Source organism: Carcharodon carcharias, chromosome 14, assembly GCF_017639515.1.
Source record: "Carcharodon carcharias isolate sCarCar2 chromosome 14, sCarCar2.pri, whole genome shotgun sequence".
Taxonomy (NCBI): Eukaryota; Metazoa; Chordata; class Chondrichthyes; order Lamniformes; family Lamnidae; genus Carcharodon; species Carcharodon carcharias.
The window spans coordinates 92,187,267-92,201,894 of record NC_054480.1 but is presented as its reverse complement, the minus strand read 5'-3'; the positions used below and the strand labels follow the sequence as shown (position 1 = coordinate 92,201,894).

The 14,628-nt window shown below is 45.0% G+C and overlaps 1 protein-coding gene across 1 annotated transcript in view; it reads left to right on the top strand.

Moving 5' to 3' along the window:
• Window positions 1–13,785, top strand: part of LOC121287263 (lipoprotein lipase-like) — a 32,843-nt gene extending 19,058 nt beyond the window's left edge. The window contains 5 exon segments of the mRNA XM_041204975.1: window positions 4,382–4,506; window positions 9,160–9,299; window positions 9,360–9,392; window positions 11,357–11,458; window positions 12,380–13,785. Of these exon segments, the coding sequence (XP_041060909.1) occupies window positions 4,382–4,506; window positions 9,160–9,299; window positions 9,360–9,392; window positions 11,357–11,458; window positions 12,380–12,401 (422 nt within the window). The 3' untranslated portion in view covers window positions 12,402–13,785.
• Window positions 13,786–14,628: the final 843 nt, after the last annotated feature.

Here is a 14,628-nt window from a genome sequence, read left to right as displayed (position 1 = left end):
GATCATGGCTAATCTGATTATAACCTCAACCACACATTCCTGCCTACCCCCAATAGCTTTTCACCCCATTGCTTATCAAGAATCTATCTAAAGATATTCAAAGACTGCCTCAACCATCTTTTGAGGAATAGAGTTCCAAAGTCTCACAACCCTCTGAAAGAATTTTTTCCTTATCTCTGTCTTGAACAAGCGACCTCTTATTTTTAAACCATGACCCCTGGTTCTAGATTCTCCCACAAGAGGAAACATCCTCTCCACATCCACCCTGTCAAGCCCCCTCAGGATCTTATATGTTTCAATCAAGTCACCTCTTACTTTTCTAAACTCCAGCGGATATAAGCCTAGCCTGTCCAACCTTTCCTCATAAGACAACCCACCCATTCTTGGTATTAGTCTGGTAAACCTTCTCTGAACTGCTTCCAATGCATTTACATCTTTCCTTAAATAAGGAGACCAATACTGTATACAATACTCCAGATGTGGTCTCATCAATGCCCTGTGTAATTGAAGCATAACCTCCCTACTTTTGTAATCAATACCTCTTGCAATAAATGATAACATTCCATTAGGTTTGCTAATTACTTGCTGCACCTGCATACTAACCTTGTGCGATTCATGCACTAGGACACCCAGATCCCTCTGCATCTCCCATCATTTAGATAATATGCTTTTTTATTCATCCTGCCAAAATTTTCCCACATTATATTCCATTTGCCAGATCTTTGCACATTCATCAACCTACCTGTATTCTTTTGTAACCTCCTTATGCCCTCTTCACAACTTACTTTCCAATCTACCTTTGTGTCATCAGCAAACTTAGCAACCATATCATCAGTCCTTTCATCCAAATCATTTATATAAATTGTAAAGAGTTGAGGCACACCGCTCATCTCATCCATCCAACCAGAAAATGACCCATTTATGCCTACTTTGTTTCCTGTTAGCTAGCAAATCTTCTATCCATGCCAATGAATCCATCCCCCTACACCATGAACTTTTATTTTCTTCAATAACTTTTGGTGTGGCACTTTATCAAATGCCTTCTGGAAATCTAAGTACAGTACATCCACTGGTTCCCCTTAATGCACAGCACATGTTACTTCTTCAAAGAACTCCAATAAATTGGTTGAACATGATTTCTCTTTCACAAAACCATGTTGACTCTGTCTGCTTACCTTTCTCTAAATGCCCTCTTATAACATCTTTAATAACAGCTTCTAACATTTTCTCTATGACAGATGTTAAGCCTATTGGCCTATAGTTTGAATAGTTATTTTCCAATCTAATGGAACCTTTTCTGAATTGAGTGAATTTTGGAAAGTTAAAACCAATGCATCAACTATCTCACTAGCCACTTCTTTTAAGACCCTAGTGTTACAATTGGTCCCCGAGCGAGGTCCCCCAATTTGTTAACTTCCTGAATGGGATCCCAATTTTGTTTTGCTCCCGGATGGGGAGGAATGAGTTGGCTCCCCTTCTTTATTCAATCTCCTCGATTAATCGCAACAAAGTTCATTTAAAAGGGATCTCATCCCCCGTGGATACCTTTTCCCAGTCCAAATGTATTTATTTTTAGAAGGAGCCAATTTAACCAGGCTGTGTTGAGCCAAAGAAAGAGTAAGTTTATTAGGTACGACAAACCTGAGAAAAATAGTAAAAATACAGCATACATACATGCAAATCAGAAATGAGAAGAGTCCAAATAAAAGTTAAAGAAGATATAAGAATCAATCTTTGGATGCCCGTGAGGCACAGATGGTGAAATGTTGCGGCTGTTAAGTTGGGTGATTCCGGTAGACCTGACTTTGACAGCTTCACAGTGAGTTTAGAGACACTTTGTTCTGCAGGATAGCTGTTGTCCAATTTCCTTTTTGATTGTGGCTTTTGTTGCCTTGCCTCCAGCAACAGAGAGAGATAGAGATTTCACCTGCAACTGCAGGAGTGACTAGTTGGTCATATTTTTGCTGTCACATACACAGAACACCAGCACACTAGCACTACTCTGCAGCTAGCTTTTTAACCCATTTTTCACTGTATAGTCCTGTAAGGGAAAAAAACCATGTCTTGCGCCAGAGTCTGTTTTCTTTGATCTCCAACCTTTTTACACATTCTGAGATATGAATCACAGGAGATGGATTTTAGATGACTGCTGAGATGTGATAATCATTCTTTTGTCTCTGCAACCACAGGAGATTAAAGGTCAGTCATTTGCATCTTTCCCATCTCCCTTTTAAGTGTCTCTGCTTGAAGAAGGCCATGACACCTTTTCAGATGCGGCATGCTATGTTCTCTCAGGACAGGTTTGTCAGTATAGCCCACATAGGAATTTTCCAGAAAGTGGTCACTTTATATTATCAGCCATCTTTTGCTCCATGTCCTTGTTAGTATTTCTTTAAAACCATACAGGTCTTCATTAAGATGTTCAATATACCCGTATGTAATTCATGGCCGTAATTGGCTTTTCGTGACAATAGGATGAAGTCCATCAGGGCCCAGGGATTGACAGCCTGCAGTTCCAACAATTTGCTAAGTAGCACTTTTCTGGTGATCGTAATTTTCTTAAGCTCGTCCATTTCCTGATTTACAGCTATTTCTGGTTTGTTACTTGTATCCTCTATAGTGAAGACTGATGCAAAATACTGGTCCGGTTCACTTTCTATTATTAATTCCCCAGACTCACTTTTTGTAGGACCAATGCTCACTTTGTTAACATTTTTTCTTTTTAAAATATCAATAGACACTCTTACTATCTGTAGTTATATTTCTAGCTAGCTTTCTCTCAAACTCTAATTTTTCACTCCTTATTAATCTTTTAGTCATTCTCTGCTTTTTAAAATATTTTGTCCAATATTCTAACCTGCCACCCATCTTTGCACAATAATATGTTTTTTCTTAAAGATATTATCAAATTTAAACTTTTTAAATTAAGCACTGATGGTAGGTCCTCTCCTTGGAATTTTCCTTTTCATTGGAATGTATCTATTCTGTGTATTCTGAAATATCTCCTGAAATGTCTGCCACTGCATCTCTAGTGACCTATCCCTTAACCTAAATTGCTAGTCACTTTCGCTTGCTCTGCTTTCATGCCTTCATAATTTCCCTTATTTAAGTTTAAAATACTAGTCCTAGACCCACTCTTCTCTCCCTCAAATTGAATGTAAAATTGAATCATATTATGATCACTGCTATCTGGGGGAGCCTTCACTATGAGGTCACTAATTAATCCTATCTTGTTGCACAATATCAGGTCTAGTATAGCCAGCTTCCTGAAATTGCTGATCTAAGAAATTTTTCCAAAAATATTCCATGAATTTGTCATCTACGAGGTCTAGTGTAGCCTGTTCCCTGGTTCATTCCAGAAATTGCTGATCTAAGAAATTATTCCAAAACATTCTACAAATTTGTCATCTATGCTACCTTTGCCCATCTCATTTTTTCAAGTCTATATATAGATTAAAATCCCCTATGATAATTGTGGGAGCCCATTAAACTATCCTGTCTTTCAGGACTATCTCTCCCCCCACAATCAGCTCATATTGAGATTGTTATGCCTATGGCAAGAGTATTGACCTTTATTGCGGATGGAGTATAAAAGTTGGGAGGTGTTGCTACAACTGTTCAGGGCATTGGTGAGGTCGCACCTGGAGTACTATATACAATTTTGGCCTTGTTGCTCTAAGGAAAGATATATTTGCATTGGAAGCAGTTCAGAGAAGATTCACCAGACTGATTCCAGGGTTGAAAAGATTGTCCTATGAGGAAAGGTTAAGCAGGTTGGGCCTCTGCTCATTAGAGTTTAGAAGAATGAGAGGTGATCTTATTGAAACATACAAGATTCAGAGGGGGCTTAAAAGGGTGGATGCTGAGAGGATGTTTCCCCTCGTGGGGAATATAGAATTAGGGGGTACACATTAAAAATAAAGGCTCTCCCATTTAAGACTGAGATGAGGAGGAATTCCTTCTCTGAGGGTTGTTAGTCTGTGGAATTCTCTTCTTCAGGGGCCAGTGGAGACTGGGTCATTGAATATATTCAAAGCTGAATTAGACAGATTTTTGATCAACAAGGAAGTCCAAGGTTATGGCAGGCACATGGGAGTTAAGTCCACAATCAGATCAGCAATGACCTTTTTGAGTGGCAGAGCAGGCTCGAAGGGTCAAATGGCCTCCTCGTGCTTTTTTTTCTTATGACCTTATGACATCACAGCTTAACAGATAGCCTGTGCATCCTTCCATTACTTCCTGCCGACCAACAAGAGCATTGGCTGTGAACCTGGGGGAACAGTTAAGCAAAGAGAAACTTCAGGCCCTCACTGCTGAGGCTCTGAAGACTACAGTGCCCACTATCACCAACCATTAACCAGGCTCTTCCTTTCCTTCCCAGTTTATCATTACCAGCTGAAGATTCACTTTTCCAACAAAGTCAATCACTTTGACATCGACCCCACCCTCTCTGTGTCTCTTCATGGGACTGAGAATGACGTGAAAGATCTTCCAATTGAAATGTAAGTATAACTCCACACCAACAACAGACATTTGAAAATATCTCCACTTTACAAAAGCACCACCATGATTTGGCCAAGCGACCACTGACCCCATTCAACCATCACTCCCCCACCCCACCCCCCCACCCCTGATCACTGGCCCTCCATTCACCCCCTCCCACCATCACTGTTTCTACTTTTAATCCCTTCCATTTCAATCTGAATCAGTCACTTCTCCAACTATCTCCCCACCCCCACTGCCCCCCAACACCAGTACCAACTATGGTCACCCCTCCTCACTCCCTTTGCTGTCACTTCTTTGTTCCACAATTTGTATTGAGTCCATGGTACAGAAACAGACCAAATGGTCCAATAAATCTATGCTGGTTTTACACTCCATTCCAGCCTCCTCCCATGGCTCTTTATCTCACCCCATCAGCATACCCTGTGATCCCAATTTCCCTCATCTTTATCCAGCATTCCCTTAAATGAATCCCTACCACTCACCTCAACCACTCCCTAGGAGCTCCACATTCCCATTGCTCTCTTGAGTGAAGGCATTTTTCCTGAATTCCTCACTGGATCTTTTTCATGATTATTTTATAATTAACATATAGTTCCGGTCTCCTTCACCAGGAGAAACAGTTTCTCTCCTTCTACCCTGTTAAACTCATTCATAATCCAAATTGAAGCAATACTTGGCTACCTGATTGGGAATGCTCACCCTCTCCAGACAGTGAGTATCACTGGCATGGCAGGTACAGGATTGGCCATCCCTTAGCTGGTGGCTTGTTAGCTCACTTTAGAAAGCAGTTAGGAAAGGTGTGGGAGTGGAGTCACATATAGACCAGATAGGGTAACTACAGCAGGTTCCTTCATAAAGTGAATCATTAGTGAATCATTTGGGAATTTACAGCAGTCAGCTTCATGTTCACATTCACTGTTACCAGCTTTCCCATTTCCAGATTTTCCAAACTTACTGAGAGACATAAAGCACCTGAGTAACTGAGGGACAGATAGCACTCAAGTAACTGAGGGACAGATAGCACCCGAGTAACTGAGGGACAGAAAGCATTAGAGTAACTGAGAGACAGATAGCGCCAGAGTAACTGAGAGACAGATAGCGCCAGAGTAACTGAGAGACAGATAGCGCCAGAGTAACTGAGAGACAGATAGCGCCAGAGTAACTGAGAGACAGATAGCGCCAGAGTAACTGAGAGACAGATAGCGCCAGAGTAACTGAGAGACAGATAGCGCCAGAGTAACTGAGAGACAGATAGCGCCAGAGTAACTGAGAGACAGATAGCGCCAGAGTAACTGAGAGACAGATAGCGCCAGAGTAACTGAGAGACAGATAGCGCCAGAGTAACTGAGAGACAGATAGCGCCAGAGTAACTGAGAGACAGATAGCGCCAGAGTAACTGAGAGACAGATAGCGCCAGAGTAACTGAGAGACAGATAGCGCCAGAGTAACTGAGAGACAGATAGCGCCAGAGTAACTGAGAGACAGATAGCGCCAGAGTAACTGAGAGACAGATAGCGCCCGAGTAACTGAGAGACACATAGCGCCCGAGTAACTGAGGGACACATAGCGCCCGAGTAACTGAGGGACACATAGCGCCCGAGTAACTGAGGGACACATAGCGCCCGAGTAACTGAGGGACACATAGCGCCCGAGTAACAAACAGGTAAGTGAGACTAAGAGGAAATATAAGAAAATCTAATTCTGGTTTAATGCACAAATCCTGGGTAGATAAGGCTGGTGAAAGGAAGTTACTGAGAGCCACAATAACCTGAGCATAGTGATTTAGTGTAGTAGGAGACAGTTTCTGCTCATATTCTGATCATTAATGTAAAAGGAAGAGAGGGACGGAGCTAAGGAAATACTACTGGGACAAGCAAAGAAACATTTCTCTTCCTTTTGGATTTTAAACAATGCAAGCTCCAACAACTCATGGGTACCAATGCCCCTACAGATCTTTCTTCCCTTTCACTTTCCTCTGACCCCATCCCTTTTTCTAATCCCACCTCTCGCTGTGAATTCTTGATACCCTCCTACCTTTCCCTTTCTGATGCTAAATGATCAGTCCTTAGCAAAGGAATCCTCTTGCACCCCCACCTCAATGAATTTTAAACTTGGCACAATATTATGCTCTTCTTCTGTCACCTTCCCCTCCATGCTCACTCTTTGACCAGGTGTCCTCCCCACCACAAGGGGACCCTTTCACCCCCTCCAGTATTCTTCACCCGAGCCCTTCTCTCTGGCCTCACCCTCTCTTGATGTTTTCATTGAGAACTGTCACTGTGACATCGACCGTCTTAATTTCTCTGCTCCCCTCACTCATTCTAATCTGTCTCCCTCTGAATTTGCTGCACTCCCTTCTCTCAGGTTCAACCCTGACTTTGCTATAAAGCCTGCTAATCAGGGTGATGCTGTTGTCTGGCATACTGACCTCTACCTTACAGAGGCTGACTGTCAACTCTCCAACACTTCTTCCTATCTCCCCATGGATGATGATCCCCACCAGCGAACATTAAGCCATTGTTTTCAGGACTGTCACTGACCTCACCTCCTCTGGAGATCTTCCCTCCACAGCTTCCCCATCTCACAGACCACTTCTACTTCCTTCCCAAAATCCACAAACAGGACTGCCCTGGTAGACCCATCATTTCAGGCTGTTCCTGCCCCACTGAACTAATTTCTTCCTATCTTGACTCTATTTTCTCCAATATCCAGTCTCTTCCCACCTATATCTGTGATTCTTCTGACGCCTTACGTCATTTGAACAACGTTCAGTTTCCCAATCATAACCACCTCCTCTTCACTATGGATGTCCAGTCCCTCAACACCTCCATCCCCCACCAGGACAGTCTGAGGGCTCGCCGCTGCTTCCTTGAACAGGGGCCAACCAGTTCCCAAACACTGGCACCCTCCTGCCCCTGACTGAACTCATTCTCTCATTGAACACCTTCTCTCTTAATTCAACCCACTTCCTCCAAATAGAAGGCATTGTTATGGGTACCCACAAAGGTCCCAGCTACGCCTGTATTTCTGTGGGTATGTCCTCAACTCTTTCTCTAGTACATTGATGACTGCAGCAGTGCAGTTTCCTGCTCTCACCTTGAACTGGAAAACTTCATCAACTTGGCTTCCAATTTCAATCCTTCTTTCACCTTCACAAGGTCCAAATCCAACTCATCACTTCCCTTCCTTGACTGCTCTGTCTCCATTTTGGGGTTAGACTGTTTACTAATCTTCACTGACTCCCACAGCTACCTGGACTACACATCCTCACACCCTGTAATGACTGCATTCCAGTTTCCCCACCATATCTAACCTGAAGGTGCTGCCCTCTGTCCTTCCACTTCAGCATTTCTGAGGTCTTTTCTTTTTTCTTTGACCAAGGACTCCCCTCCACCCCACCCCACCCACTCAACTGTGTCTGCACATTTCCCACACTTTTGTCACCCCTTCCACTCCCTCCAAGATCCATTATGGGGTTCCCCTTGTTCTCACTTTCTACTCCACCAGCCTCTGTATTCAATGCATCATCCCCCACCATCCATGCCATCTCCAGCATGATGCCACCAACTAACGTCTTCTCCTCCCCTCTCCTTTCAGCATTCTGAAGGGACAGTTCCCTCTGTCAATCCCTGGTTCACTCTTCTATCACCCCCAACACCCTTTCCATGTAAGCACAGGTGATGTAATGCCAGCCCTTTTATCTCCTTCCTCCTCACTGTCCAAGGCCCCAACCATTCCTTCCAGGTGAAGCAGCGCTTCACTTGCACCTCCTTCAATTTAGTCCACTGCATTCGCTGCTCCCAATGCGGTCTCCTCTACACTGGGGAGACCAAAATCAGACTGGGTGTCTGCTTTGTGGAACACCTTCACTCAGTCCCCAAGCATGACCATGAGCTCCTGGTTGCTTGCTATTTTAACTCTCCACATTGCTGCTATGCTGACTGTCTGTCCTTAGTCTACTGCATGTTGCAGTGAATTTCAACATAAGCTCGAGCAACGTCTTTTGATTAGGTACTTTACAGCTTTCCTTCACTGACTTCAACAATTTCAGACTGTAATCTCTACTACCCCTTCTCCCCATTCCCCACATTTCCCTTTTCTTTGCAGGTTTCAGTCTTGATCTTGTTTTTGTTTTTGGGCATTAATGTTCTGCCATTCACTCCTTCCCATCTTTTGTTTTTTTTACTTATATCTCTGACTATTTCCACCAACTCCTTTTGTCATTTTAATAACTTCCCATCTTCTGTCCTATCAGACCCTCCTTTTGTTTTTTTCTCCCCTCCCCCTTTCACCTGCATAAAACCCACCACATTTCTAACTTCTCCCAGTTCAGAGGCAAGGTACCTTAAATGTTAACTCTTTTTCTCTCATCACAGATACTGCCAGACCTGCTGGGTATTTCCAGCATTTTCTGTTTTTATTACTGCTGCTTAATGTCCTGTGTGAATCCCAAAGTGCCTGTGCCACACATCACACTGCACAAAACTGCGGAATATTCATTCTAACAAGAGTTTACATCAGCCGTTCCCTCCCCGTGGCCATTAATTTCAAACCACAGCTGACACTGAAGCACTTGCACATCCAAATTGTCTTCCTTTTTGTAAAGCTAATATTTCTCACTCGAGCTGTCTCACTCCTTTATTTAGTGTGGAGAGATTTACACCCAATAAGACCCATTCATTCCTGGTGGTGACTGAGGTGGACATTGGAGATTTGTTGCTGATTAAGTTTAAGTGGGAGTCCTCTTTAACCTGGAACTCACTGTGGAAAAGGATGAGGAGCTCCATCGCCTGGTACAAACTCCCACTCTGGACCCCCTCAGTCATTTCCAACTTCGATATCCATATGGACAGGATCCGGGTCAAGTGTGGAGAAACACAAAAAAAGTAAGGTAGTTTGAACGAAAACATTCTCTAAGCTGACTTGCTGCTCTTTAATTCATGTGTGAGGAGCTATCAACTCTGTCAGAGGTTCAGAGAGCAGGTGCCCTTGTTGCTAAAGATATACGCAATTGAATAAAGGGATGCAGTGTAGATCATTAACTGTCTTCTTAGTACTGTGCTCTGGGGAATGTGGCTATTATTGTTGTCTTGTGTGACATAAATAGAATTATATAAAATTTACAACACAAGAACCAACCATTCAGCCCAACTAGTCTATCCCAGAACTTACCCTCCAAACGGGCCTCCTCATTAACGTATCATTCTGTTCAGCTCCTTTTTAAATGCATCATTAACAACAATGACTGTAATCATCTCTGAATAACTCAAGCCATGTACTTTCATCATTGCTGCCAGAGAACAGGGGAGTCTCTCAATCCATCAACTGTGTGAAGCCTCTGGAAAAATCACTGTTAATTCATGGGAACTGAGACAAGTTTTCTCCAGACACTGAGTGCTGCCCAAGACCATCTAAGCTTCATCCCAACAGCACTGCTGGTCGGAGGGAGGGCCTCTCGAGCCCTGGCCGGAGGGGGCGGCCTCTCGAGCCCTGGCCGGAGGGAGGGCCTCTCGAGCCCTGGCCGGAGGGGGCGGCCTCTCGAGCCCTGGCCGGAGGGAGGGCCTCTCGAGCCCTGGCCGGAGGGGGCGGCCTCTCAAGCCCTGGCCGGAGGGAGGGCCTCTCAAGCCCTGGCCGGAGGGAGGGCCTCTCAAGCCCTGGCCGGAGGGAGGGCCTCTCAAGCCCTGGCCGGAGGGAGGGCCTCTCAAGCCCTGGCCGGAGGGAGGGCCTCTCAAGCCCTGGCCGGAGGTTGGGCCTCTCAAGCCCTGGCCGGAGGGAGGGCCTCTCAAGCCCTGGCCGGAGGGAGGGCCTCTCAAGCCCTGGCCGGAGGGAGGGCCTCTCAAGCCCTGGCCGGAGGGAGGGCCTCTCAAGCCCTGGCCGGAGGGAGGGCCTCTCAAGCCCTGGCCGGAGGGAGGGCCTCTCAAGCCCTGGCCGGAGGGAGGGCCTCTCAAGCCCTGGCCGGAGGGAGGGCCTCTCAAGCCCTGGCCGGAGGGAGGGCCTCTCAAGCCCTGGCCGGAGGGAGGGCCTCTCAAGCCCTGGCCGGAGGGAGGGCCTCTCAAGCCCTGGCCGGAGGGAGGGCCTCTCAAGCCCTGGCCGGAGGGAGGGCCTCTCAAGCCCTGGCCGGAGGGAGGGCCTCTCAAGCCCTGGCCGGAGGGAGGGCCTCTCAAGCCCTGGCCGGAGGGAGGGCCTCTCAAGCCCTGGCCGGAGGGAGGGCCTCTCAAGCCCTGGCCAGAGCGAGGGCCTCTCAAGCCCTGGCCGGAGCGAGGGCTTCTCAAGCCCTGTGACCCAGTTGGATGCTGAGCTGAGCCATGTCACCATTACACTCTCATCCTCTCACAATCAGTGCAGCCATTGCACTAACACTGCCTAAATGTTCTGAAGAAGCTGTTTTTATTTGGGCACAGTTGTGGATCAGTGCTGAAGCTGTAACATGGGGCATTTTGAAGCAAAGGTTGGGTGCAGGAATCTTATTGATTAATGCACTTGGTTTGACGCACATGGGAAGATGAGGAAGCCGGAGTTGAGGTAACGCTGTCCCAGGGTGGACAGTGTGCTTTTAAAGGTCCTGAGTCAGCACCTCACCCAGTCCCACCCTGACGACCTGAAGAACCCTGGTTACCCTCCTTTAGGGGCAATGGGGGGTGGGGGGGAAGGGCAGGATATCAGAATAAGAGAATCCATAAGTGAAAACGTTTTGTTAAAAATTTGAAAAAGATGATTAGTGCTAACCTTTGGATTAGAGAGATTATTAGATAATGAGCTATTTAAAAAGAAAGCAACTTGAGTTGTGTTTCCTTAAAGCTGCTTGGCTTTCTACGATGATTCATCTGCTGATTTGTCTCTGCCTCTCTAGGATGATGTTCTGTTTAAAGGATTCCACAGTTGGAATCTCCCCCTCTCAGGAAGTGACCTTAGTCAAATGTCCAGCCAGCCTCAAGCTCACATCTACTGGGAGGTAAGGATGAGCTGCAACTAACTCTCTGAACATCTTCTCCTCCTTCCACCATCTCCAAAGACAAATGCTGCCTACTGTCTTGTGATGCAAAACTGCCTGCAGAGCTTCACCCTGAGGTTCCGACTCTTCTAAAAGCTCTCGTGATTGTCTGATTGAAATCTATCTCGACTCCTGCCCTCTTTCCAAACTTCAAATCCAGGAGTGGAATCTGTTCAAAACTCCTTCGCCAACTTGCAGGAAATTAGTAATGGATTCCAAGAATCAAAGCGCAGAGAGCCTTTACAAATGAAAAGGCTGCCTCTTCAACTACAATCAATTGCATGCTTTTAGAAATTTTTTAAAATGCCACAGTAGTGAGGGCCTCTCATCACTCAACCTCAGCAGCCATTAGTTTACTGAGGAACTCTGAAGACACCTTGTTAAACACTTATCAAGTTTTCACATCTTTGTCACTGATCCATTCATAAATTGAAGCTATAGCCAGTTCAAGTGGAGTACAGAAATAGTGAGAGGTGAATGGAGAAGCTGCCATTTGCCCTCCAGCTGACTGCCATAGAGGTCCTGGCAGAGCTAGGGCATTAGAGCACAGAATGAGGCCATTTGGCCCATTGAGTCCATGCTGGTGTAGACTCAGAACAGGAACCCTCACAACATTTAAGAAGTATTTAGATGAGAACTTGAAATGCCAGGGCCATGGGCCAAGTGCTGGAAAATGGGATTAGAATAGATAGATGCCTGATGGCTGACATGGACACGATGGGCTGAAGGGCCTGCTTCTGTGCTGTTTAACTCTTGATTTTGCAAGTTAAAGAGTAGTAATTTCCCTGTTAGTGAGGAGAACTGTAAAAGCTGACTGTCAATCTCTGTGTTGGTAATGATGTAATGTAATGATCACTCTCTCTCTCTCTCTCTCTATTGCAGTCCCCACGGTCACAACCACTGAGTGGAGTCTTCATGATGTTTCTCTGGACCAAACCGCCAGTGGCGAGCAAATGTTTGTCCCTAATAATACTCACCCTTTAGATTTTGTGTTTACTTTTTGAGATGGTATTTATTTGTATATATTGTAAAAGTACTGTAAAATATTCTGTACAATAGTTGCATATGAGCCTGTTAGTTAGATATTGCTTGTATTGTGATATTGCCAAAATAATTTTAATACTTTATATGTTATGGTTTCCAAAGATGTACAGTGTGTAAAACACTGGCCCCTCCCTCTTGCTGTAATGGTAGAATCTACAGTGCACTGGCCCCTCCCTCCTGTTGTATTGGTACAGGCCACAGCCCTCCCTAGGAAATGCTCACAAAGCCACTGACATTCTTGCACGATAAACCTGCCTTCACTCTGGTTGGATGTTGAAGAGGTGGATTTGGCGTTCCATTGCGGGGCTGCTTTAAACTGTGAATGTGTTATAATCGAGACTGAGGCTGACCTTGTTGGACTAGCTCACCCTGTATAAACATCACCCCCTTAGCATATACACATTGTGCATTTGGACACCAGCTTTCCTCTTTGTTTACCTGGTTGCCCTGTACAACACAAACCCATAATTTAGTACCAGGCTGTCATTGTCATCTAGCCCCTGGACAAGTTTTACCATCCCAGCAATGCTGAATTTGGGCCACCAACCCTCCTGGATCAATACTGTTTGATCAACACAGGAAAAAAAGAGGAATAGCTTTCAAACAAAATGATGTGTGATTTCCTTTGAACATTTTTATTCGGATATGAAAACATCGAAGGTGACAAAGAGATTTCTCCAGAATCATATCCAAGCAGAGTTGGTAACTAATTGTGGCTGTCTTTTATATGAGGACTATTCTGTAACCCTCAGCCTATACTTTGGCCTCCCCTGCAGTACCTCATACATCTGTTACAAGCACTTTACTGAACTGCACATCAGGCCTCCCCGAGATCTGCATTTGATGAGTTACATCTCATGATGGCAGCAGTTGATGGGAGTTAGGAATAAGGTTCAATCTGTGTTTGAAGAATGTTTTGTAATTTTCTTGATTGGACCTGTCCTCAGTGTGTTTCAATAAAACAATGAATTTCAGGAGCTCATCAAACAAGGCCTTTAGCAGAGAAAGATTGACAGGCTGAACACTGTAGCTTTCGCTGTTGTGGAATAGCTGGCTGGTGCTGCACCATGATATTAATGAACGTAAACCGAGCTGTATGTTCCTATAGCAACCAGGGTATCTCAAACACAAGTTGTGACAGGGAGTGACAACATGTGCAGCCACTAGGCCTCTATGTTGAGATCAGTACTGTTGATGTAAATATGTACAGATTCAACTTGCTCTAATAAACCAACTGATTTAAACCACCCATTGCCAATATTTGGAAATGCCACATCTTTTGGCATTAGGCTGAACAAAGGATGTGGGGATCATTCTTTCAGCCTTGACAGGGAGAAAAGAATTGACTCGCTAGTTTGCAAAAACTAATAGCAAAGTGGTATTGGCTGTCGGTTGTTCACAGTCCTACCTGCACTGCAGAAACTGGGAAGGCAGTTAAAACATCCTGGCAGTTGGAATGAAGAGGCATAAACATACACAAAGACACCAACACAGCAGACAGCATGGGGAGCAATGATGGTCACATTCTTGCAAAGGAGAACGAGCAAGCATTCCACATTGTAAACATTACCAACTCCATAGATGCAATCATACCACTGGAAGCATTAGCAACCATTCATTTTGTGTGTCCTAGGAAGATTGGAAAGCACATATTAAGCCAAATCAGCATGGCCATCACAGGGCTACAACCAATCAGCATGGTTATCACAGGGCTACAGCCAATCAGTGTGGTCATCACAGGGCTACAATCAATCTGCATGGCCATCACAGGACTACAACCAATCAGCATGGTCATCACAGGGCTACAGCCAATCAGCATAGTCATCACAGGGCTACAAACAATCAGCATGGCCATCACAGGGCTACAACCAATGAGCATAGTCATCATAGGGCTACAACCAATCAGTGTGGTTGTCACTGGTCTTGCATCTCATGGATACACATGGCCAAGTAACAACAGTGAAGCTCATTACTATTCATAGGAACAAGATACCAGTGGTAATACCAGATATCAAGAACACCCCATTGAATCAATTCTCAACTTGGAATCTAAATACCCAGACTGGTTGGGTACAATCAGCAGGTTT